This window comes from Apteryx rowi, unplaced genomic scaffold (genome assembly GCF_003343035.1).
Source record: "Apteryx rowi isolate R43461 unplaced genomic scaffold, aptRow1 scaffold_526, whole genome shotgun sequence".
Lineage (NCBI taxonomy): Eukaryota > Metazoa > Chordata > Aves > Apterygiformes > Apterygidae > Apteryx > Apteryx rowi.
Window position 1 is genome coordinate 119,290 of NW_020450790.1, and position 23,965 is coordinate 143,254.

Consider the following 23,965-nt stretch of genomic DNA (forward strand, 5'->3'; position numbering starts at 1 on the left):
GGACAGGACCTAGCAGACAAACAAATGAACAATGTCCGCTTTGCCTTCTCAAGACCAAATCCTTATGGAGACCAAATTCATGTATACACAGGAAGGATTACCACCTAAATTCTACCTAATCGTACAATTAAAGTTTCATAAAGCCCTGATCTGTTCTTCCTGTATATATATCTCAAGCAATTATTTATTTGGAATACCATAACTGTAGTACCTTCATCACAGAATGGACATTTACCTGTTTCAATACAATTACTGTAACCAGTAAGTTAATGTAAGCTCATAACAGAGATGCCATCATTACGTAGATTTATGAGAAGAGCACTAAACATAAAATTGAGGTAATTGCCTGTGTGCTGCCAGGCTATTTTGCCAGTTAATATAAATAATATCATTCTCAGCATGAGCCACCAGAAGGACATCATCCTTAAAACTAATTCCTAACCTGTCACTGTCAGAAATTTTCACTATAAACTTGATGAAGAATGTGTTACTAAGTGTTACTGACAATCATATATTACCAGGGAAAGGTGGTTACCTTGAGTACCCCAAACAATCTGTTGTTTTGGTATGTTACCACATAAAATTGATTTAATGCTGCTATTTTCCATTTCTCTCTGGAGCACAGGCTGCTAATTTATTAGTCATGTATACTGAAATTTCCCTTCTTTCCATTCATGTATAAATTTCCATAAGCAAACTGAACAGATAGTATTTTGTTTGGTTTATTTTTAAAACTTGAAAAAATATATCACACATGAAGTTCTGCTACTAATGCTATTGAAATATGTCCTACAAAGCAAGTAAATGTTAACAGCCATATAGAGGATCTGGATTAGGAAATGCTGGTACGGGGGAAAAAAGACATATGTGAATTCTTGTTTTACGTCCGCAAATAAAATTTACCAAACAGAAGCATGAAGAAAGAGCATGTAGAGTTGTTTTCTTTTTCTTAATAAACAATGAAATATTTATTTTGAATTATTGACACAATATGTATTTGTGTACCCTTTTTTTTTAAATTCTATTCCTAACTTTTCTACTTTTTGAAAATTTTCAGCAAAAAACTGTGCATCTAACACAGCAGGTCTGGAGTTTCTTAGTTTCGTTACTGTTAGCACCAACCTGAACAAGAACAAAAACAGGTCCCTCAGCACTCACGAATTTTAGTTTGTAACCTATCTCTTTACCCACCATGTTTAGTATCATAAGTCTTTACGAGTCCATCAAATCTTACAAAGAAGAACAAACACAAAAAAGGGAAAATTGTTGCACCTGAAAAAAAAGGGATTTAAAAGTTTAGCGTGAACCAGAGCCTGTGAGTTTCATGAAATATAGGATCATGGTCTGAACAGGATCCCTGTGTGATGCTCTAGTTCTCAATGGCACCTTTATGTTAGCATGTACAGATGAATCCAGGACTTGCCTTCATGCACATATTAAAAGCAGTAATACTGAGGTACACTGCAGGTATAGTTGAGAAAGATCTCAAAGAGCTGAAAAAACAATGAGTATGGAATAGCTTTGCCACCACTTTCTAGAGTGGTGCAAAGTAAATTAAATCAAACAGCTTTTAGGAGAATAACTTAGGAATAATGAATAGGCTCTGTTAAAGCAAGGGATTCCCAGAGCAAATTTTATTTGTACCAATAAAGTTCATGATACTAGAAAAGGTCTGATATTATTATCTTGCAGGGAATGGACTAAGACAGCAACATTAATAATACTCCTTCCCTTGTAAAAGAAGGTTGTGGAGGGATCATGATTTTTGCAAACAATTCCCTATCTTCCCATGGCCATGCAAGTACCAGAAACCTCCCAGGTGAAATGAATCAAAGAAAATATTGATAGCATTTTCAAGACTAACATCTATCCTTCCAAAAAATGTAGAAAAATTCAAGGCAACTAATATTCTGAGAAGTAGTACATCTGCCCAAGAAAGTAATGTGGAGAAGAAAACATTAAGCATGGGAGTTTATATCTCATTATTCCATGCCCACCTTTATAATACTATGTTTGGTTATAAACAAGCATAGTTTCTGTGTATTTGGGGAAATCGAGTGTTTCCAGCCTGAAAAGACATTTCAAGTGCAAAGAAGTTGAGACTTTATCTATCTGAAAGTCAAGCAGACAAGAGAGACATCAGGTAACAAATGTTTTCCAGACAATTGATCTTTCAAACAGTCCTCTGGCTCAGGACCCTTCAGACCACAATATTGCATTACTAAGTTAGAATTGCTCACATGGTAGTTCAAGGCCAAAATATGTCTTCTATCTTCAACCTCCTATTGAAATCATAGTGGTACCCACACTACCTCTTACTCTGTCATTATTGCCTTCTATCCACCTATCACTCAATAAGATATTCTATAAAACAAGACTAATTTTCAGATATTGTTTGTATATTTCAGTAACTATTCTTGCTCAACCTTCTTCTTCCAGTTGATCATTAGGGTCAAAGCACAAACTAAGCAGTAGCTAGTCTCCTAATCTCCTGATAAATTATGATGGTTTTGGTCAAGCTCTCTACAGGACAATTTTAGCCATACCCTCTGGGTAAAGACTATATTTACTTGATTTTATTTTTTAATTCCAGTTATAGAGCTAGGATTTTATATTGCACCATACAAAGTAACACTGACCCATGAACCCCTTTTCTTTCGGCTCAGTGTGTATCTCTTGAAATAGCTTGGGAAACTGAGCTAGGCAGACTTGAACCAGGAAGACAGTAAATTCAAATGATACAATACAATCGGTACCAGCTTGCAAAATAGCACAATCAAATGCATAGTACAAAGTAAAGAGCACCTTTATATGCACTGAAAAGAGGACAAGGCAGCTCAGACATTACCTATGTAACTTAACCACAAGGCCATTGCCTAAGGCAACTGCAAAATGCTCACACAAGGGCCTGAGGAGCCTGTCAATGAGGCAGATGCTCCTCATGCAGAAGTATGTTGTTTCTGGAGCTTATGATCAAACAAAGGAAAGAAGTAAAATCGGAAATGTACAACAATGTATGAAAAACCACCTCAACTTCATTATTCTGCTGTTACGGAATGAAGAAAAACAATTAATCAGCATTTTAGAAAATACAAGGTTTTGAAGTTAATTTTTTTTTAAACCCTGGCAATATAGCTTTTAAAATTAAAAAAATAAAATTTCCATTTATTCCAAACCTTTGGTGTGTAACTTCTTCATTAAGGTGGGTGTACGTTCATTAAGATGTAACAACTTCTTCTTGGAAAGAGAGTAACACTGATAAACTATGCTGTAAACTCATTTGCTTTGGGAAGAGTAAGCTGCACAAATGATATGTGATAACAGTGAACACTTTTAATGGACTGACTGTTACCATCATCCTGAAAATAAATGCTTGGATTTGTTGCAGGTTGTAGGTTCCATGTTGTAGGTTACCCACATGACTGACAGATTACAAGACCACAAATAACCAAAAAAGACACCACAAACGTACTCCTCGTCTTTCCCATGAAAGAACTGTAATACGTTACCTACTACTTCTAATGATTTTCAAAGTCTTTTTCTTCATTGCACTCTCAAATAGAAGTGAAGCCCTGTTTGTTGAACTCACTGACCTTGTGCTCCCAGCCGCCTAGCTAAAGAGACCGTGAAAACTTTCTGTAATTTGTCTATAGGTTTCCTCACCATATATGTTCTTATCTCCTTGTCTCTCACAGACAATTGTCTTGCCCTCCCTCTGCGTTGCTATGTTCTCTCAGAGGGTGTCAGAGAGCTCCTAATACACAGATTTCTGCTCCCACCAGCAAGCTTTGTTTATGCCTTGCAGATATTCCAAGGAAACCTTAGAAACAAGCTAGATATTTAACTAGATTCAAGGAAAACTGGCTGCAACAAATCCCCAGTTTCCAGTTCATAATGGGGAAAGGAGTCCAGAGGGGTTGTAGAGGAGCCCCTTAATTTAGGAAGCAATTATTTCCTTCACTGAATCAGACACTGGCATAACAGCAATAGCAGCAGTAGTTCAGTGGAGAGGGACTTTTCCCCATGAACCTCTCTTCTGACAAACATCCCAAGCAAAAGCTTATCCAGCTACACCCTAAGCTACCATTGATATTAGTGCTTAAGAACTGAATTTGTAAAAATAGTTATGAGAGTCTCATTAAACAAGCTTAGGCTAGAACTAGATCAGTACCTCACGGAATAACTTGTGGCACTAAGTTTTACAAAACTTTACTTTTACAAAAGTCACCACAGTTACCATTACAACTCAAAATCTTGCTAAAAAGAAAATCAGATTTATTTACCAAGAACTATTTTCCATTCCTGCCTGTGGGCTGGCATTCATGATTCTTTCATTCTACATTAATACTGTTTTATATATGCTGTTGCATTATTTTGCCCCTGGCAGAGATTAGTTGCCAGTATTGCCTTTTTTCTCCCCTTTTCAAAATATTGGCTCATTCTAGGTCTCAGATTTCCCTGGGAGTGTTCATGTAGTGAAGCACTGCTTAGCAGGAGGGATAAAGCAGGCAAAGAATTTAAGGGGAAATGCTGACAACAGGAAACAGAAATCAATTTTATAATCTACACATATTAGCAACCCTGTTGCCTGCTTGGTACTCCAGTAACCCACAAGACCTGGCAGCTCCCGGCAGGTGCCTGAGTGCACAGCCTGCTCCTTGTGGCCGCATTTGCAGCTATATGTAGCATGAGGAAAGACACAGAAAAGCTGCAGCTTGAATGAATATCCTGCGCCTTAGCACTACAGCAGTGGTTCACCATCACCACGGTGCTGCTAGGCCGTGCTGGGGACACCTGAACCAGTTCACCCAGCCTCATTCCTCCTTTTTTCTGCTCCGATTCCTAGCAGTGTCTCAAGACAACAAACTGCCAACTTCCTATAGTTCGAGCCATTTTACACAGTTTTCTAATTTAAGTTACATTGAAGGTTAAGATACACACAGTATAAATAACAGGGGGGAAAAGCTGTTACTATTTATGTCCTATATATTAATCTCTTGTGGCTAATAAGGGAGCATGATAAACTCCTACATAAGTACGTGTGCACAGTACAACTGAAAATTAAGTGTTAACTGTGCATGTGTACCTGATTCTTTGCTTTGCAAACATGCAATAATTGGCAAGTATCTACAGATGCACTGATAGTGATACTCAGGTATGTTCTTACTGTCATAGTGAAAGAAAGGTTTTAATGAAATAAATGTCAAGATGATTTCTTGGATGACTGCTTACACTAGAATTTGATCTCTTGTTTATACTTGCTCAATATCCATAAATTACGGCATATGTTTCAGAAGCATGTAATTACACTTGTCATTCTGGGTGTTAGATTTGTAAGTACTGCAGACAAACTGTGATAGATGGCCAGTTCAGACATCATTTACTGCAAGTTAAATCACTTTCCAAAAAACACACGTAGCCCTGCAAAATGATCAAAGATGTATGGAACTACTATTGCTGCTACTTTCGGTTTTACGTGTATTTACACGAATTTTACTAACTTTGCCTTTATGCTTGCACCTACTTGATAATCCTTTACTTAAAGATACATTAAATACTGTTTAGCCTTACTAGGACAACTCTATAACTACATTGTGCAATTTGTAGTATTACTATCAAGGTTTGTTTACTTGTTTTCTAAAAAGAATTTTCAAGTCACTTGAATGATCATCAGCCATATCAAACCACTACACTGCCCTGTCTGGTGTAAAGACCAAAGTATTTCTTTAATTTTTGTCTCTGGCCATCAATAGAGGTTTCTTAATTTATAACATTCTGGAATGCTTTCCAGCAGCAACCAAAGGAAGAGGAAATTTTCACATACCATTTGGCACTAAACTTCCATGAGTTACTTTATGCCCTTAGACAAGCTTCAGATATTCTCATTGACAATCAGTGGAAAATAAGCTTATGCCCATAAGAGAATACTTGGCCCAAAATACTAAGAACTACATCCTGCAAATCCAATGTTAAGCTGCTAGAGACTTTTCTGGCATGAAGGACAACCTCACACTGTAGGCAGGGTGGGTGGTTTTTAACTTCTTGGCTTAGGGTAGGCTGCTCCAGCACATCAAAGAACACATATGGCTATTTTTTGTAAACCAAAGCAATGTCCAAACTATTTGATGTATTGTCAGATAAAATTCGTTGCTAACAGTGGCATATGGACAAGCTGATTTGGGGTCTAGGACAACTCCACTTCTCCAAAAGTACAGCCACTTGAGTCAAGTATTGCATTTCTCGTTTCCTCAGGCACTCCTGTGCACTGTTTAGGGGTGGCAGCTGAGACTACGGAGCGCTGCCCGGTTACAGGTTGCAAGCTCCTGTCATCATTTTCTGTTCTCCTTGGCATGCAGTTCAGTGCAAGGAGAAGAGAAATCAGCTCTTATGAAGTGGGAATAAATATGTGTATATTTTTAACAATGCTTTTTTCCCTTAATATTTTCAAAGGAAGCTTTTATTAAAATCAGAGAGATTCATGTACATTGACATCTAACTCTGCAACTCAAATTTTTCAGCCGCTAGATCTGAAAAGTATCCTAATTAAAGTCATAACTACTGTATTCTTTCATTCTGACTCGCAGAAAATGTTAGTTATATGCTCTGTCCTTGCCTCCTCCAGCCCTCCCTGCATCCTGAGCCTTCAGTTAAGAAATGCCACAGATCTAAGCTGTTTAAAGGGACATGTTAAGATGGGGGGGAAAAAAGTTTGTCACAGTCCAATCATTTTGCTTTATTTGTCCATTTGGCATTATTTTTATGGTTCATTTGGTCTCTGTTTTAATAATTTAATGTTTTTTATAGGGAGATGCCTGGAGCAATAGTGCAAATAGGAGCTATAAAGTAAAATGCAACATTTTTTATTATTGTGATATCAGTCTGCCTAAATAACTACAGTATCCACAATATTCACAATAGCCTGAAGAAAGAAGGAATGACAAATATCACAGTCAATACCTGCTATGTCCTCTAATTTTCCATATTTGAAACAAAAATCTCTATGGTCCTTATATAAAGCTGTATTTGTAAAAACAAATCAAAAGTAATTACAGGCCTGTATGCCAACAACATGCAGAATTTATATTTTATGAGAGCATATGAATGAGACAGTTCATGGCAAAGCTTCTACACTGCAAAGAGCTCAACCCTACATACTGAAAGACCTGAACACCTGCTTGACATTTAGATCCTCTAGAAGCAAAATGCTCATTCTATTATAGCAATGGTCAGTTAGAAATTCCTAGTCTTAAGAAGTCACTAGGTCTTCTTCTATGCTGATGAACACAGGCGCTCCCAGGAGTCTGTTCACGCTTCAGGCTCATGGGGGAAGGAATCAGTCACTGTATGAATGCAGGGGTCTGTCTTCGAGGACTGTCTTAAATTAGGCAGCTGAAGATTGGTAGATGAATTGTGTGTTTGTGTCTTGGCCAAGACCTTCAAACTTGATCCTAAAGATAAAAGCTCTGGAATCCACAGTTAACATGTAAATGACTGTTACAGTATTCAAATGTGCTTTACTGTTAGATCTCCCTATGGCATTCACCTCAATCTCCTTAAAGGTTTTTCACTGGTTTTGGTCTCTGTCATCACCACCATCTGTCATATTTTTGTCAGTTTATCCTCACAATGCACCAGTATATTCCAAAAGGAGAAACGAGTGCGTAGTAGCTGCCTGTATTATACTTAATAGCCTAGTGGTTAGAGTACTCAGCTGGGAACAACTAACCATTGAGTTATAGGGTTTGGGGACATGAAACTCTCTCCTGCTGAAGCCGTTCATGTTTTCATAAACAATTAAACTTCCATCGGACCCATCCGAGGGTAATTCACTCTGTAGTCCAGCATTCAACAAGGAACAGGGATAGGTAAGTTCAAATCATTGCTCCAATGAATATTTAATGAATTCTAGCATAGATGAAATAAAACGTTCCCATTGTGAAAGCATATCAGCAGTGAATAGGCAGCATCTGGCAAGAGCTACATTAACTTGTGTACAGCTGTTCAGAAGGAGGAAAGCGGGAAGTAGTTTTCAAAGAAGCAGATGCACAATTACAGGCCTGTTTTGACAGGAGTTCAGAGATGAGACCTCTCCAGCAAAACTTCTGCACACAGAAGTCTTGCAGGATAAGACCCTTAGGGGCAAAATGAAGTCATGAGATTGGGATTGAGGGAAAGCTAAATTATACAGAGTGCCCCAGTCTCTAAGAAGGAGTGAGGTAAGGTGTTCTCATTCTCTGTGAATGGTATAAAATATTTATATCTGTTGTGGAATTGAGCTGTCCCATCTCCTAAACTATATTTCACTCCCTGCTCTGAATCCAAAACGAAGGATTTGATCATGAGCCTTGTGTTTTATGGGCAAATACTCCAAGCAGTAAAATGAGCAGGAGCACTACCACTTAATGAAGGGCATCCAAGATTGGTATTTCAAACTTACTGCTTTTTTAATTATAAAATATTCCAAATAGAAATAAAATATTTTGTTCCATTTGGAATAGATATCATTAAATACAGAACAAAACATTTTGGAGAGCTTTCCTTACCAAAATAAAAAGCAACCAAACAAAAAAAGCCCCAAATCCCCAATTCAACATAATCAATTTGGTTCAAATTAAAATGAATGTTTATTTTTCCATTCAGCTGTCAAACTGATTAATTATTTGCATAGCCCTGCTTATCATATTGCATTCATGCTTTTGGTATATGAAAAACAACTGAAATGGAGAAAAATTAAAAATATGAAGCACCTTTTCTAAAAGGTGTGAAAGATACTCTTAGTTCTTGATCCGCTCCATGGTAAATAGACTAGGCTGTCATTTGCCTTCCAGGTGCCAGACCCTGCACTGTTCATAGGGGCTCTTACTCAAGGTACCCATAAGCAAATAAAATGTTAATAAAGTCAGCTTTAAAATGAAAAAAAAAAAAAAGGTTCCTGTGTCACTAGATATAAACTGGAATAACTGCCAGCTAGCAACTCTTTTCAAATCTGATTTGACTGGCATTCTTCTCAAGCATTTAAGAAAAAAATATCCACTCACTTAGATAGAACATACAGTTTCACACACCTGTCTTAATTTTTTTTTATCATATACTACTTAATATCATGCTTTGCTGTAATAATGGCAGATGTGTTATCCCAATCACTCTAATATAGATTGCAGAGACGAGTTTTAACAATTTCAGCTTTACTGGGCAATAATACAAGAATTTTTTCCTGAATTTTGGCCCCCTCCCTTTGACTGTCAAGGTTTCCTAAGGGGGCTGTACAGCCTCTAATTGGAGGTCAAGCAGGTTTCATATCTTGCTCCAGTGACTGATGACTTGTACATTTAAATCATACAGTCAGTTGGATAATCCCCTTTCATAGAAAAACCCAGGGAAGGGGATTGTGTAAGAGCATATAAGGAATCCCTCATTAAGAACTAGCTATCTGAGGCACTTATATGCCCCCACCCCTCACTCTTATATCTGATTAGCCAGGAGCCTTTATATTCCACAAATCTCTGCAAGGCATAGAAGTGCAGTAACCTACATTCCACATTAAAGAAGCAGAAGCAAGGTGACCCCAGAGGTCAGTCCTCCAGTGTTATCTGGGCATCCACCTACCATGGAAATCAACAGTCAGAGTCAGAAGATTTGGTTCTGTGTGTGTGCCTTGCCCAAGGTCACAGAGAAAATCTGTGGTGAAGCAAGACAAATCAGGTAAGGCTTCAGTGGTTGCTAGTGCAAAACCAAGACAGTCTGTCGCACTCAGACAAAGCTTTGCAGCCTGCTGCTGAGCCAAGTGATTATTTGACCTATCCTCAAAAAACCCTGTGCTTTCCCCATAAGCTTGTTACATCTTAGTCACATTCATTCTCCCCAGCACACCAGAAATAATATTATTTAATCCTTATGCAAAGAGGCAATAAAGTAAGTAGAACTTTAACTATGAATTTCAGATCTTCAATTCTGAAGCACAGGTCCTTTGCTATTCAGCCTAAAAATAGAAATAAGGAAAAAAAAGGAAAACTTAAGCTTTGATACTTGGCAGGAATGGCAGGAAATCATACCTTGAGTCACAGGGCATTCTTAGCATCTGTTCCAACTGCAAGTTTTTCACACTCCAGCATAAAGCACAGTTATCCATCCCTCTATATTCCAGTCTCAGAGACTAGCTCTAGTGATATTCTTCTCTCTCTGCAATACATCTTCTCTCAAATAGCTTACATATCCAGTTTCCAAAATGCTGTTCAGGTGTTACTGGAGATGGCATACAGCTTGCAGATGATGAGTTTTTGCTTTTCAGAAGATATTTGGCAAAATGGTTCCCAGTAGGCTGAAACAACAGCTTTGACTGCATTCAGGTTTTACAAATGAAATTGTTTGTAACATGCAGAAAGAAAAAGACACTAGTTAATAAGATAAATGTTTACACTTAAATTTTCAAAGGGCGTCATCAAATCCCATCCAACAAAGAAGACACAAACAGACTTTTTTCTCTCATGTTTCATGCTTTCTAATAGCTTTTACTTTCATTAGAAAACTCTTCAGTTCTGCCTGAACTGAGCACAAAGAAAATTAGCCCTTTAATCCTCAGGACAATACATATTGTCTTCACACTTTGGCAAGTAAATATAGCAGCTGGTAACTTTTAAATCCTGTGCTTTGTTATGTAAAGGATTGCAAACAGAACCATCAAAGTTAGGAGTGGAAAATACTGGCTGCTTTACCTAGACAATTTTCCTGCTGATACTACAATGTATAATTTTATACTTCTGTCCAATCTAATTTTCAGAAAGCTGGGAAATAGGAAATTTGGCATTTCTCCCATCCTACATAACTGGATTAATCTTTAGACAATGTACCACAGGGTGCTTCTTGGAAATATTTTTTTCTAATAGCCAACCTAATTCTCCCTCCCGTAACAACATCTTAGTCATACATGTCTGTACTCTACTAATTCCTCTTTTTAAATAGAATTTGGGGTGTTATTTTTATAGCTATTATAAAAGCTCCCCCCCCCCAAGGCATGCCTGTAGAGATCAGATTGCCAGTTCAGCCAAGATCAATGCTGTCCAACAAAAACAAACCATCTCTTCCAAATGAACATATCTGTATCCCTCTGTGGACCAAGGCCAAAAGAACATCATCATGATCATAGCTGTTAACATCATGAAGTAATAATTAAGGACCCACAGCTGCTTTTGCTACCCGTCTTTCAAACTCCTTGTTGGATAAGAAGCCTACTGACAGTAATACCAATGGGATGCAATATTGCATGGACACACAATTTGAGCTGATATTCATTATTTCCCTCTGGATAAATCTGATTTTACAGCTGTGTAATTCACAAGCTTCCCTGGAATTCATTGCTTTCCCAGGGATTATTCTTCATTTAAACCAGTCTAAGTGACACAAAAATCAGACTCCATTTCTCTTTTGAGTATTCAGAATTCAACAAAAAGGTCCTATCCAGCTGGCCACAGAGGAATGTAGTCACTTACTCCATTTGTCTGCTCCTCTCCTGAACTTGGCAGAAGCCAGATATCCCAATTAGAGAACAAGCCTTGCCCCTGCAGCAAGCCCTCTGCAGTTACAAGATTCCCAGGCCTTCACGCTTTCCATTCCATGCAAGACACCAGCCCTGACAGCCCATTTGTCTCTTTTTGCAGTACATGTTTTTGTGTCCCAGACAGCACAGTGATGAGCATAGTCTGAATCCCCAGGATTTTTTATGCTGCTCCTAATGATAAATGAGTTCCTTGTTTCAGATTACCAAAATACATTCTCTTCTCTCACAGAGTTCTCTTGAAAGCTTGTTTGGTCTACGTAGTCCACAGCTAATGAATTTGTAGTCATACAATAACATAGCAAACATGCATGTACAAAAGCACACACACAGCCATTACATATTTCCTCCTTCCTACTATTAGCCTATATATGTGTCTTGTCTTCTATATCAGTGCCTCTCAACATCTTTAGCCTATGATTCACTCCACTTAATTAATAATCCTTTCACACATCATCTGAATAGGCAAGTCCTGAGACTTCCTGTGATTTCCTGTGTTCGTACGGCACCCTTTCTAGATCGATGAGTTCCTGTCTAGGGGACATCCCTCAAGTAAGCTGGTTCTTCTTGATGAGAACTTACTGTGTTTCAGCACTGTAGATAAAAGCAAAGCTTACTCATGGCACCAAAAAAAAAGGAAATCTTAAGAAAGCCAATCCTATATTTAGCTCTTTTCTTGGGCTTCATTTTGGAACTGTCAGGCGAGGAGAACTATTGTGGGATGCATAGCCTCTTTGACATGTTTCTCTAATGGATAGCCTAAGCATGATGATAGCTTTTCACCAAGACCTTATATTTCAAAGGACTTTACAAACAATAAACAAAGAAAATTTATCTGAATAAGAGTAACAGGCACTATGGGGGAATAGTATATTGTCTTACTATACTGCAGTGAAGCTGGCTGACAAAATTTTATCCAATATGAAAGCTTGTAAAGTCATTTTAAATGTGACAGAGCCACTGTCAAAGTCAAAATCCAACGCAATTTGTTAGGAGCTTTTTATGGAATGATATCCAAAATGGGCAATTGTCCTTTTGCTACTTGCAACTTTATAGAAGAGCCATGTACATATATGTATCAGAGAAGAAGGAATAAAGACCCTGATTCTGCCTCCACAAATATTGAGGCTACACAGCTAAATGCTGCAAGCTCCTTCTTTGAAAGAACATAAGGCAAACCTCACGATACGAACTACTCAGACAAAATGCTTTTGCTCCTATTCCACAGTCCCAAGCTCTAAGAGAAATACCACAGAAAAAGAGCTCTCACAATACCACCATGCATCTCAGCATCCCTATCAACAATAATTAATTTTTGAGAAGAGTTAGAGCCAGGTATTCTTCTGAACTCATAGACAAGAAATCCCAGATCGAGTTCAGAATGAGAACCCCTTGTCCACTGAGGCTTCAGTCTCTCAAAAAGCATTTCCCTGATTTGCTATTATCTCCAGACAGATTACCCTACAGATAGATAGGTGCTGCTCATCAGCCACCCAAACTCCAGCTCTTTCTTGACCTGCAGAACCTCATGACTCAAGAAACTGAGACCCAGACAGAGCCTTGCTTATTCAGCATATGTGAGACAAAGACTTTGGTTGAAGAATATGGAATGAAATAATCCCTTGAAAAAATCAGGGGGACAGTGGTCATAAAGTAAGTTTTCCAAAGAAAAGAGAGAGAGAGAGAAATAGAGGGTACTGGTCATAACATAAGTTCTCTTAAAAAATAAAAAGAGAGAGAGAGAAATAGAGACAGTGGAAGAAAAAATGGAAGAGGAAAGGATATAAAGGAATTAAGAAAATGGCACCACCCATGCAGCTGTTCAAAATCTTCTCACAAATGTGTATAAAGCCACCTATGACTTCATAGAAGGCTTCCAAAATCTGCCCAAAACCTTTCAGTGAGATGTTCTGTCTGAGGAAGGAGCAATCGATAAACCCATTCCCTTTTCGAACACTGAAAGATGCATTCACTCTCATAGACCTGATTCAGCCCCCTTCTGAAAGCATTTTACTCTCTCTATTGAGGACACAGGCAGCCAAGGGCAAAGAGCCTCCTAATTTAAGGCCTCGCTTAAATGCTTAATTGTCCTGTCAGAAGAATAGGGGACATAACATCTCGCTTTTCTGATCTGGGAGCATATGTAGATTCCAGCCGAGAGGAGCATTTTGCTCTTGGCTATTTAATTCATTCAAGTGGAATTACTGTCCTTCAGTCAGACTTTTGTTTGGAAGGCTATTTTTCTCTGATAAATTCTAGCAAACAAAAGGATATACATTTAAGCACTGTAAACTAGTTTAATCCTAAAAGCACAATGTGCTTTAGGGAAAATAATGAGGATAGAACTACACAAAACCACAAAACCTACCAGTTGGCAGTAACACATGGTACTGCCTGGTTTCTGATGACAGTCAGAATGCAAGTCTAATAATATTGCACAGCTGTCACTCTACTGAAACAAATATCCATCCAGAAAAAAAAAAAAATCTTAATTTAGTTCTCATTGTGGCTAATAAAACTAATGTCATTGTACTAAAACACTGAAACAGCATCGATGACTCCTGAAGTGCTTTGGCTTCCCTTCCATTTTAACACAGGAGCAGTGGAGCTCTGACCTGAGAAATCAGCAGCAGCTTCTACACTCAGAAATGAAATAGTCCCATACCACATTCCTGAACTCAAGTGTCTGCACTGCTAAATAGCTCAGGTATGAGCGGTGCCAGGAGTCTCCCAAACAATTTCCATCATGCTTCAGAAGTTAACGTGAGTCAGGGATCATCCCCTCCCAGTAGTTTGCATGCAGCCCCATCTTTTGGGAGATTAGGAGAGTTTATGGTATGGATGCAGATTGTTCACGTCAGTTGGCCTCAGTGACAGAGAACCGTGCCAGGCACATTTTACCAGTAAAGAGGCAAAGACAGTCTCCTGTTAATGAAAGATCTTTAAAAACTTCCATGCAGAATTTGTGTTTCTGTGAAGAAGTCAGCCCTTACTGAACAGCTAAACTCCTCTCCTTAGTCTTTTGGTCTTACTGTTTGTGGAGTCATGACTGATACCTATATTAATACAAGTATTATTTAGCAAATAACTCAGTGGACTTTTGTCATACACAGGGAACTTTAATACAGTGGGGAAGAACTTGGCCAAACTTCAGCCATGAAAGGGTGAAATAATTCTTTCCACATATGCAGTTCCCTTCATGCGAGGGAAAAAAAAATTACGTATATATGTATATACACACATATATATAGTCCCAGCTGCCCTGGGGCAAGTAGAAAGATAATTAGACCATTGGTCTCTTTGTAAGGTGCTCACATACTGTGGTTATGGAATGACATAAAAACCTCAACATTTTAGACAGCTTCAGCTTGCCTACAAAAACAGAGGAGACATCCCAAACCATTTAACAAACATTAATCAAGCTCCCAATTGTTCCTGTGAAATAGTTAAAATACCATCAAATCAAAATGACAAAAGAGAAGCACAAAAAGGTCGAGAGATTCTTCTAAAACCTCACTGCAAACCAATGACAAACATGGGAAAATAATACAGAAAATCAGATTGCCACTTTGCTCTAACCGCTAGTTATAACTCCATCCACAAATGGGAGAAGACTGAGAAATATTAGATCTTTAGAGGAATATTTAAGGAACTAATATACTGTAAAATACTAACATCAAGTTGCTTTTGTACTCCCTTGCCTCAAGCAGCTTAGCACAAATAAAATTTGATGCTAATCAGTCCTAGCAGTTTTCACAGAATCTGGAAACCTATTATTTCCTCTGGCTGCAGCTAAAAAATTTCCCAGCTATTTCATTATTGATACTGGTAAAGTGCCTGTTGTACATATCATTTATCCTTGGTGTTGACCTGGCATTTGCCTGTCTTGACAACGACACTTTTAAGCATTTTTTTAAGCACTGAAAGAAAAATCATGACTGAATTAAATGTTTTTTACATAACCCAAGTAGGTACTTGGATATATGAAGAGATATGGATGCAGTTTCTAGCTAACTAGAAGTTGAATTATGAAAAAACAGAAAAAAATCAAATGTTTATAATGGTATTTTCCAGCCAATAACAAGACAAGATGCTTAGGCACTAAACAAATTTGTGCTTGTAAGAAGCTACAAAAAAAACACTGTAAAATTAAATGGGATGCATTGGCAATGGGTTCCTTTTATAATTAAAAATGATTCAGAAGGTGAAAATATTATCTAGAACAAAAGTAAAACAAATCTGTTCATCTTAAGAGCTGATTTCAAAATGTTTCAGTCTTCTTCTCCCTACTAACAACAATTTTTCTTCACACTTCACAAAAGATTTTCCACAAATGTTTTAACCACAGAAAAAAAAATAGTATCCTATTTCAAATTTCAAATGCTATGTTGCAGGAGATGTTATTGACAAATGTAGTGTGACATTGTGAACAGAAAATTGATATATTTTAGTCAGTGCAGCACATTTTGTATTAATGTATGCCAATATGCTAGGTAAAATTTTTGAGCCTGTTCTTTATTTCTTTCAAAGTTAAAGGTAAAATTCTCCCCATTATGGAAAGGCTCTGCAGTCAGATATGGAGAAGGCTGACTCCAGCACCACTCTGGAGCCTCTGAAGTCAGTAAGGTTCACAAGGTACAAAAATTTCCATATATATGGATCAGGAGCTGTATATAGTTCAGATTGCCACACGAAAGTATATAAGTGCTCTCAGAAAGTAAGTAGTAAAATGTAATAGTATTATTCACATCATATACCCTTCAATTGTGAGAAAAAACAGTACTGACACAACTATATAGAAAGCCCTGTATTTATGAGGCTCAGTCAGGATAGGCTCTGCACAGCTGTAATCCCTGTGCTCCCCTCTTTTGTTTCTGGGAACCTCTCTGATGTTCTTTGAAGGTCTGGAACTCATCCCAGCAACAGAGCCCTGTGCCAGCTAAAGGTGAAAAGACCTGCAACTGAACCCCAAAAAAGCATCATCCAGCTACAGCCCTGCTAGCAGCACAAGGCTGCCAGCTGAAGGTATCCGTTAAAAACCAAGACAAGGCAAACGAAGAATCAAAGCAAAAAGACAAAATGCTTGGGAAACTGATATATTCACTTCTAGATTTGTTTAAAGAAACTGTTCTTTGCATTTTTAGATGGTTGCAGATAAAGTCAAAAGAGTAACTTCAAAATGTCATTCGTAGTATGTACTTCTGAAAAGGTAAATGCATATGAAATGTATAAGGCAAATGTGCACAAAGTACATATTAGTCTCTCCAGGGAAGGGAAGGGAAGGGAAGGGAAGGGAAGGGAAGGGAAGGGAAGGGAAGAGCAAAATTGTGAAGGAATTTTTTGGCTTTACATGCACGTACATTTATAGATATATACATATATATAAAAGCTTAACATCACAGTTCAGCAAACATATTGTCTACTCGTCTTGATTCACATGCAAGCCATTGTCGCTAGGCTGCTCCCAGTGTGACACTGGCTAGAAGATGTGTGAAGGTGACAGATGGAGTGTACCAAGGAGTTCAGGAATAGCGTGAGGTTTTTAGACGGGAGGAAACTAGCGTAAACAAATGTCTCTCTTTTCTCCAGTAGACTTTAACCATTAAATAGGGTTAGTCAGACATTTTAATAAGTAGAAGCCTTGAATACAAGGAACACAATATATGAAGTGAGCTGAGTTACAGAGTCTCTTGTTTTCCTAAGCTGAGTTTGGAGGGACTGGGAACAGCCCAAGCACTTACAAGTTTCACACAAAGAAGCTAAAGGGCATCACTAGGTCGTACCTGAGTGCCCTGCTAGAAGCCAAAATTCTAGAGAGACAAAGCCAGGGAAGGGGGTGAGTGCAAGAAGTTTCTCTTGAATAATCCAGTCCAAAAAAAAAAAGAGTTCCCTCTTGGTTACTGAGTGTTGGCCAACAGGGACAGCTGGACCCTGAATCAATCTACCAGCCAAAGAGGAGCCAGCTTGGCAGCTGAGTTCCCAGACTGGAAAAAACAATGACCTAACAATGTCACCTCCCCTTAAACAGAGGAAAGAGTAGCTCCTCGTTCACGAGAAGAAAGAAAATAAGCAGGTCCACACTTGTCTACCCTATTTCTACAGTAACTTCCAATGGGAAATACTAAAGAACCGTCAAATTGCCCTTTCCCCTTCACTAAGGTCACTGCATTTAAGCTCTGGCCCTGCCTGAGCCGTGTTCCTGGCCTTGTACTTTGCCAGGTCTGACCTTGCTTTGCTGACTTGCCTTCCTAGCTGATCTCAGACCTGTCGCATCACTAGGGACTTGGCTGGAAATCATTGGCCTGCTGACTAAGCCTGGTTACCGTGTCCAGACCTGCTTTGTTCTTCTGAGTGCTGTGAGACTGTATTCCCATCCGTGAGACCACTGCCCTGCCTGTCTTGCTGTCACCCTCTGCTCCTGGCTCAGTTTCCCTTGTGGAGCAGCCCACCCTTGAGGTACTCTGACAAAAACAACTTCATAAAATGATAAGCCAGCAACTTCAGCTAGGGACAATCTGTCCTAAGATCTAAGCAGAACTGCTTAAGCAGGTAGTTACTGTGTTAATATCTAGCACAGTACTTCTGTGTTTGCCTCTGAAGGTCCTCTCCTTATTCCACTATATTTGCAGCAAGACAGCCTCCAAGTTCTGAAAGCTTAATAAACACCTGTTTCACACAATATTCTTTTCATCAAGTACCAGAGTAATATAAGCAACCTCTTTATTATCATATATCAAGGAATAACAGGTCCACGAGCTAATTCCTTGAACAAATGATTCCTGTTTGCAAAGTGCCTCTGAAAGATCTAAAACCATCAACAGGTGAAATTTAGGCTGTCCAAATTCGAACCTTAATGTCTTGGACCTACTAAAGGCAGAAAAATCACCTGTTAAGTGGTGCAACTCCTAGAGATGCACAAAAAAAGAACGGTCAGAGAAAAATTCAAGGTGAGCTGTTTGGCTAGGAGAAAGGCTATAGATCAAGAACTTTTTCTGTGGTACTCTCTCTCCCCCCCTTCTCATGAAAACAGACTTAGATATAAGGATACCATGAATATCAATCAGTTTATGCTATCCAACAGATCATCAGATAGGGCTATTGACCAGTGTGTTTTACGTTGTAGAATCGATAAGAGAAAGAAAAAAAATGGAAAAAGAAAAAAGAAAAATAGCAGCATAAAAATACCAGCTGCTGAGCATAATATTTCTCAGGCTGTTTTTGTATGTGTATTCACATTGGGTGATATAATATATTTCTCACAATTTCATCACAGATTAAAATTTCACTAGATAACAATGTTCTCAAGAAATATGTAGTCCTGACATTTAGAAACTTCGAAGCAGATAAAAGCAATACTGAACTTCAAATTACAGGGTCAACTTGCAAAATAGAATTGTTAGGCAGCCATACGGATGAATAGCACTCATCCTGGTAATAATGGAAATAGGTATTTGCATGATGGTGATCATCAGCATCAATGAAATTACAGGGATTTATACCAGCTGAGTGTCCAGCCTGGACATATACCCAGACACAGCAAACACTGTTTTCATCCTAAGAACCCCTGTGAGCATGGACCATGGTCTTGGTCCTCAGCCACACAGCCCTGTGGGCTGCATCAACTGAGAACCTCAGCCCATGTCTTTGGTTAGCCCCAACCAGATTATACTTCTATATGTCTGGCAAATGATCCTTAATTTCCTATTGTGCTTGCTTATAACGATTGTGCATGGTTTTTATAGTGAAATTGGGCCATCCAGAAGCCTTCACTCATGCAAAGAATCCCCCCAAGGGTAACAAAGCTACTCCTGAGAGGAAGGTGTAAAAACAGACTTCAGATGCTGGTCCAACATGAGACGTTAAAGGGCATCATTTGTCATTTTTTACATTATTAGGAATATTTGTGCAGGATCTATAATTAAACTAAAAGAGATGTCTCCTCATTTTGCCAGCAGCTGTGTTACATCAATTAAATGGGTAAATAAGATCTTTCCCCAGAGGGGATATCACGTGGCCCTCTATTGATTAAGACTGCAGTAGAATGTTATTTGCAATCTTACTGCATAATGGCAATCAGGAGGTAGCTGTCATGGTTTCAGAAGACAAATTGCTGGTATCTTAGACAATTCATAGGCCTCTTTCCTTCTTGCTGCTCTTAATTCACAGTTAATGCATGTCTTACAAGGCTTAGTTTCTTAAATCAGTCTACTACACTGTATTCAACTCAAAACTGGATGTAAGTGGTATTCTATGTGATTCTGCATTATGATGGGTATTAAAGTGACTGTTCCATCTATCATTATTTCAGAGCTATGCATTATTTAATAGAGTAACACAACTTTGAAAAAGGACATTAAATTAAAAATAGGTATGTCCTGCAGCATTCATGATTACTCCCAGGAAGGACAACCCTCCCTCTCTCCCCCAGGCGTGGCTCCAAAGGTGCTCTCCATATACAGTATTCTTAAATCTCAACTTAGTTGTGTGTACTTGACTTTCACAAGCAAAGCATACGGCTGGTACAAGTCCACAACTCTCAAATGTGTGCAGTAAATGCAGTCAGAGTTCAGTTCTGCAGCTGTAACAAACACCTGACCACAACCCAGCAGACACTTCACTCCTCCACTGAATTATAAGCCATGATTATGTCCTTCACAGGAGAACCAGAAGGAAGGACAGACAGTAATCTCCCTATAAATGACCAAAATACTCTTTGCCAGTTTGAGAAACCTTCAAAAAGGACAATCTTTTCTTGCTTCTGTACAATCTCTCAGGCACAACAGTTAGGCAAGTGCAACAGTTTTCAAAATACACAACAGCAATATTTAATAGTACCAGAATCTTCTTCACCAAAGTCAAAGAAATGGTCTTTAACATGGCTTTCAGTGATTATGAAGTTGTAAGGACATAAGGCAAGATTTTTGAATGGAAGGAACCAGTCAATAACAGTAGGCAGTAGCACAGTAATAGATTCAGATAAAATGCTACAGCCATTCTGTGCATAGAAAAAGAGTGCTCAGCTTACCATGATCTATTTACCATTGCACAGGATTAAAAATTAAACATTAGCTGCCTGATCTGTTCCAGGTAAGTTGATTGATTAGAATATGTTCATCTTTCCATCTAACTTGGTGAGTTTAAAAGTGGCAGGTTTACTTTTCCATTATTTATAAGAGCAGAGCTTAATAAAATACACAGAAGGAAATGAACAATATGCCAGTAGAACTGCTGTCCAAAAGTAATCTCTCACAAAGTGATAACAAAGTCTGGAAAAATTATCACCTTGTGAAAATGATGGAGGAGGTTAAGATTTCAAGGAAATCAAAGACATTTCAATACACTTCATTTGGCTAGACATGCACATCAATAGCACTAGATTATTGCTGGCCTGTCTTCCTATTTAGGGAAATTATCTGGTCCTCCTACAAATGGATTAGTATTTAAACCTTCTATTTCATTCTCCTGGAAATCTGTGAAATAAATCTCAACCTAGTCTTGATGAGCATAAACACTGAATATGGAGCAAATGTGAGTAATAAAAAAATAAGAATAAAAAACCCTAAAGAATTAAAATGTGTGCACATTTTGCTCTGGTTGCTCAGAACTTCAAAAGAGGCATTTGGCACCTTAAATTAGGGTCTGCAGTCATTGCTCTTTTTTTTTTTCTCCTTTTTTTTTTTTTTTTTGCTTTAAAAGGGCAAATCAGTCATTTCAAATTTCAGTCCTTTCTTCCTTGAAAGCATCAAGACACAATCATCTCACTTATTTTATTCTCCTTAAAATTTAAATGAAGAGTAGAAAACGTTCCTTACCTTAAAAAGTCTTAAAATATTAGCAACCATAATGGACACGGAACTTGCTGCAGCACCTATCACACCTGATATCTTGTCTGGCTTAGTGAAAATAGGTGGGTCCCCATTAGCACACTTCACATCTGAACCATCTTTTTCTATCAACGCTTGCACAAATGTTAAGGATTGTTCCAAAGCATAAGTGTCCCTGGAACACGTGTCAAGGATCCGGACACCTAAAGTGATATTGGTGAGAAGATCGGGGTCTTTATTAATCTGATCAATTGCATACAGCATTGCCTCTAGTCTGTGGATCCCTTTCTCCTTCTTGAGCTCCCCACAAGGCACCCCTCTATCCCCTTTTGCATGGACGGGGAACAGTCCTCCTAAGATGATGTCCCCATCCAGTCGGATGGAGTGGGCATATTCCTGGCCATGAGTTCTTTGCATCATGGTGAGCATCCAGTAGAATTTGGCTGTTAGCAGGAAGAAACAATGGCAGGAAACTAATCGCTTTCTGTCGTATACCATTTTCTCTGAAGATGTCGCTGCAATCCAGTATCCAGATTTTCTTCTTGCTAAAGGATGAAGTTGACCATTTGAAGTTGCACTTTCTGGAGGCTACCATCAGTGCCCAGTAAGTAGTATAGAACCATGCAGCAGGTAGAAAAAGGATCTCAGCGGAAGTACATAAAACGTGTTTTACAAAAGATGTCTGCTGATGTTGTGAATTGATCAGCTTTTTGGAGAGGTGGTTTTCAACTGCGCTTAATTGATGGTAAAATGTAGGGTAGTTTCTCTGGTCCTGATGCTAGGAGGAGGTCAGTAGCTCATGTCCTTGTATTTTACCCTGAAGCTGAGGTACTTCTGAAAAAAAGTGAGAAATACCGTTTAGTTCAGCAGTTTTATATCTGTCACACAGTGTATTTACTTTTGAATATGAATTACATTGCCTAGGTTTTACTTTCCACATTCTGTAAGGGAGTAATTCTTGGCCTTCTGTGCATTTGAACACCTGGCTGCACTGTACTACCAGCTAAGAATTGATGATGCCAGCAGAGGAAAAGCAAAATCAAGGTAAGTAAACTTAGCTTAATGTTCAGAGTCAGACCAGTAATTTGTGTTTATCTTTGCCTTGCAGGACATCCAGTAACAGCTTTGATCCATAACACACTGTTTTTTATATTTTGCTGTATCATTCTATTCCAACTCTCAGAATTGCAATTACTACTTACACTTACTCCCACTGGGAAGTTCCATTCATGACAATGGAATAATCAGAATTCCTAAACTTCAGTACGCTCTTCAGCTTTTGCAGTGCAAGAACATTCAACTCATTTGGATATTAAACTGATTATTTCTGCAATGGAATTCATTTTCTTCTAGGTTTAAGATAAATCTAAAATGCCTTCTAGATAATTTCAAATACTAAATTATTTTTAACAAAAAGTAACTGCTTGCTTAAGCAAAATGAGCACAATGTATTCTGTCAAGAAAACACCTAAATATACAGTATTCCTTTTCTGACATTTTACTTATTCTGAGATCCAACATTAACAACATCTCTGTTCTGTGCTTGCATTTGGACCACAGGTTCATCTGCAGGTACATACTTTGTCCCAAGTGATCTGACTGGTTCCTACCATACAAATAATCAGATTAGAATAAAATTGATAGAACTATACTTTTTTTCCAAAAAGACATTTAAAATTATTTTTCACAAGATTTTCCTATGTTCTGTGGTAATAAATCTCAAAATGTGGTTTGATAATGCTTTAAACCAATCATCTTGTTCTTAAAATTATTTTGTTACATCATTTTCCCAAAATGATAATACTAAGCTCACAAAACCTAAGAAGAAATTTTAAATAAAGGATATTTGAGGGCCTGAGAAAAATATTCAGAACAGAGAGTCTTCTATTTATGAAACGGTATCTCACTGTGATCTGGTAACAAAGCAAAGACTTGCAAATGAAACATGTTTAGTTGTTGCGAATAGAAGCATTGCAATTGGGAATAGCAGAGCACAAGACTTTCGGTGTCTCTTAATATTTTGGTTTGCTTGAATTTTACCCAGCGTTGAATCTAAATGAAACAAACTCTGTGCTGCTTTATGTCACATTCCCATCATTCTCCTTCAGCTCCTTATGAGCACATGGAGGGCAAATCTACACAGGCTTCAGCCCCAAGAGCTTACCAGTGGCTTTAAAGACACCAGTGCAGAACTTATCAGTTACAAATGCAGGCACTTGGCTAACATCACTGACTCCCAGTGAGTCGATCTGATTCCCTAAGACGGTTCCTACAGATAGACTATGGCCCGCACCATAGAGAAAAGGTTGTGCTAGCTATCAGCTAGCCACAACTGGCATTTATCTTGATTGCGATAGTAGAAAAACATAGATAAGAGTTCAAAATAGCAAAGATTAAAAGTTGTATCTACATCTAAAATACACAGAGATGAAATTTCCTTTTTGGTTCATAATGAACAACCAACTCATTAGTCTATGCACTGCTACTATACTCTACAACACTGCTACTATACAGTACAACCCATACAGGAACCAATTCTTTGAGGCAATAAAAGATAAGACTGCTTTTATTTAACACTCTGCGGGGACTT

At 38.2% G+C, this 23,965-nt stretch overlaps 1 protein-coding gene across 1 annotated transcript in view; it reads right to left on the minus strand.

Annotated features, from left to right (window-relative positions):
* Positions 1–21,873, minus strand: part of LOC112973109 (metabotropic glutamate receptor 8-like) — a 68,352-nt gene extending 46,479 nt beyond the window's left edge. Inside the window, exon 1 of the mRNA XM_026080565.1 lies at positions 21,364–21,873. Coding sequence (XP_025936350.1) covers positions 21,364–21,873 — 510 coding nt within the window. The remainder of the gene's footprint in view (positions 1–21,363) is intronic.
* Between the last annotated feature and the right edge of the window lie 2,092 nt (positions 21,874–23,965).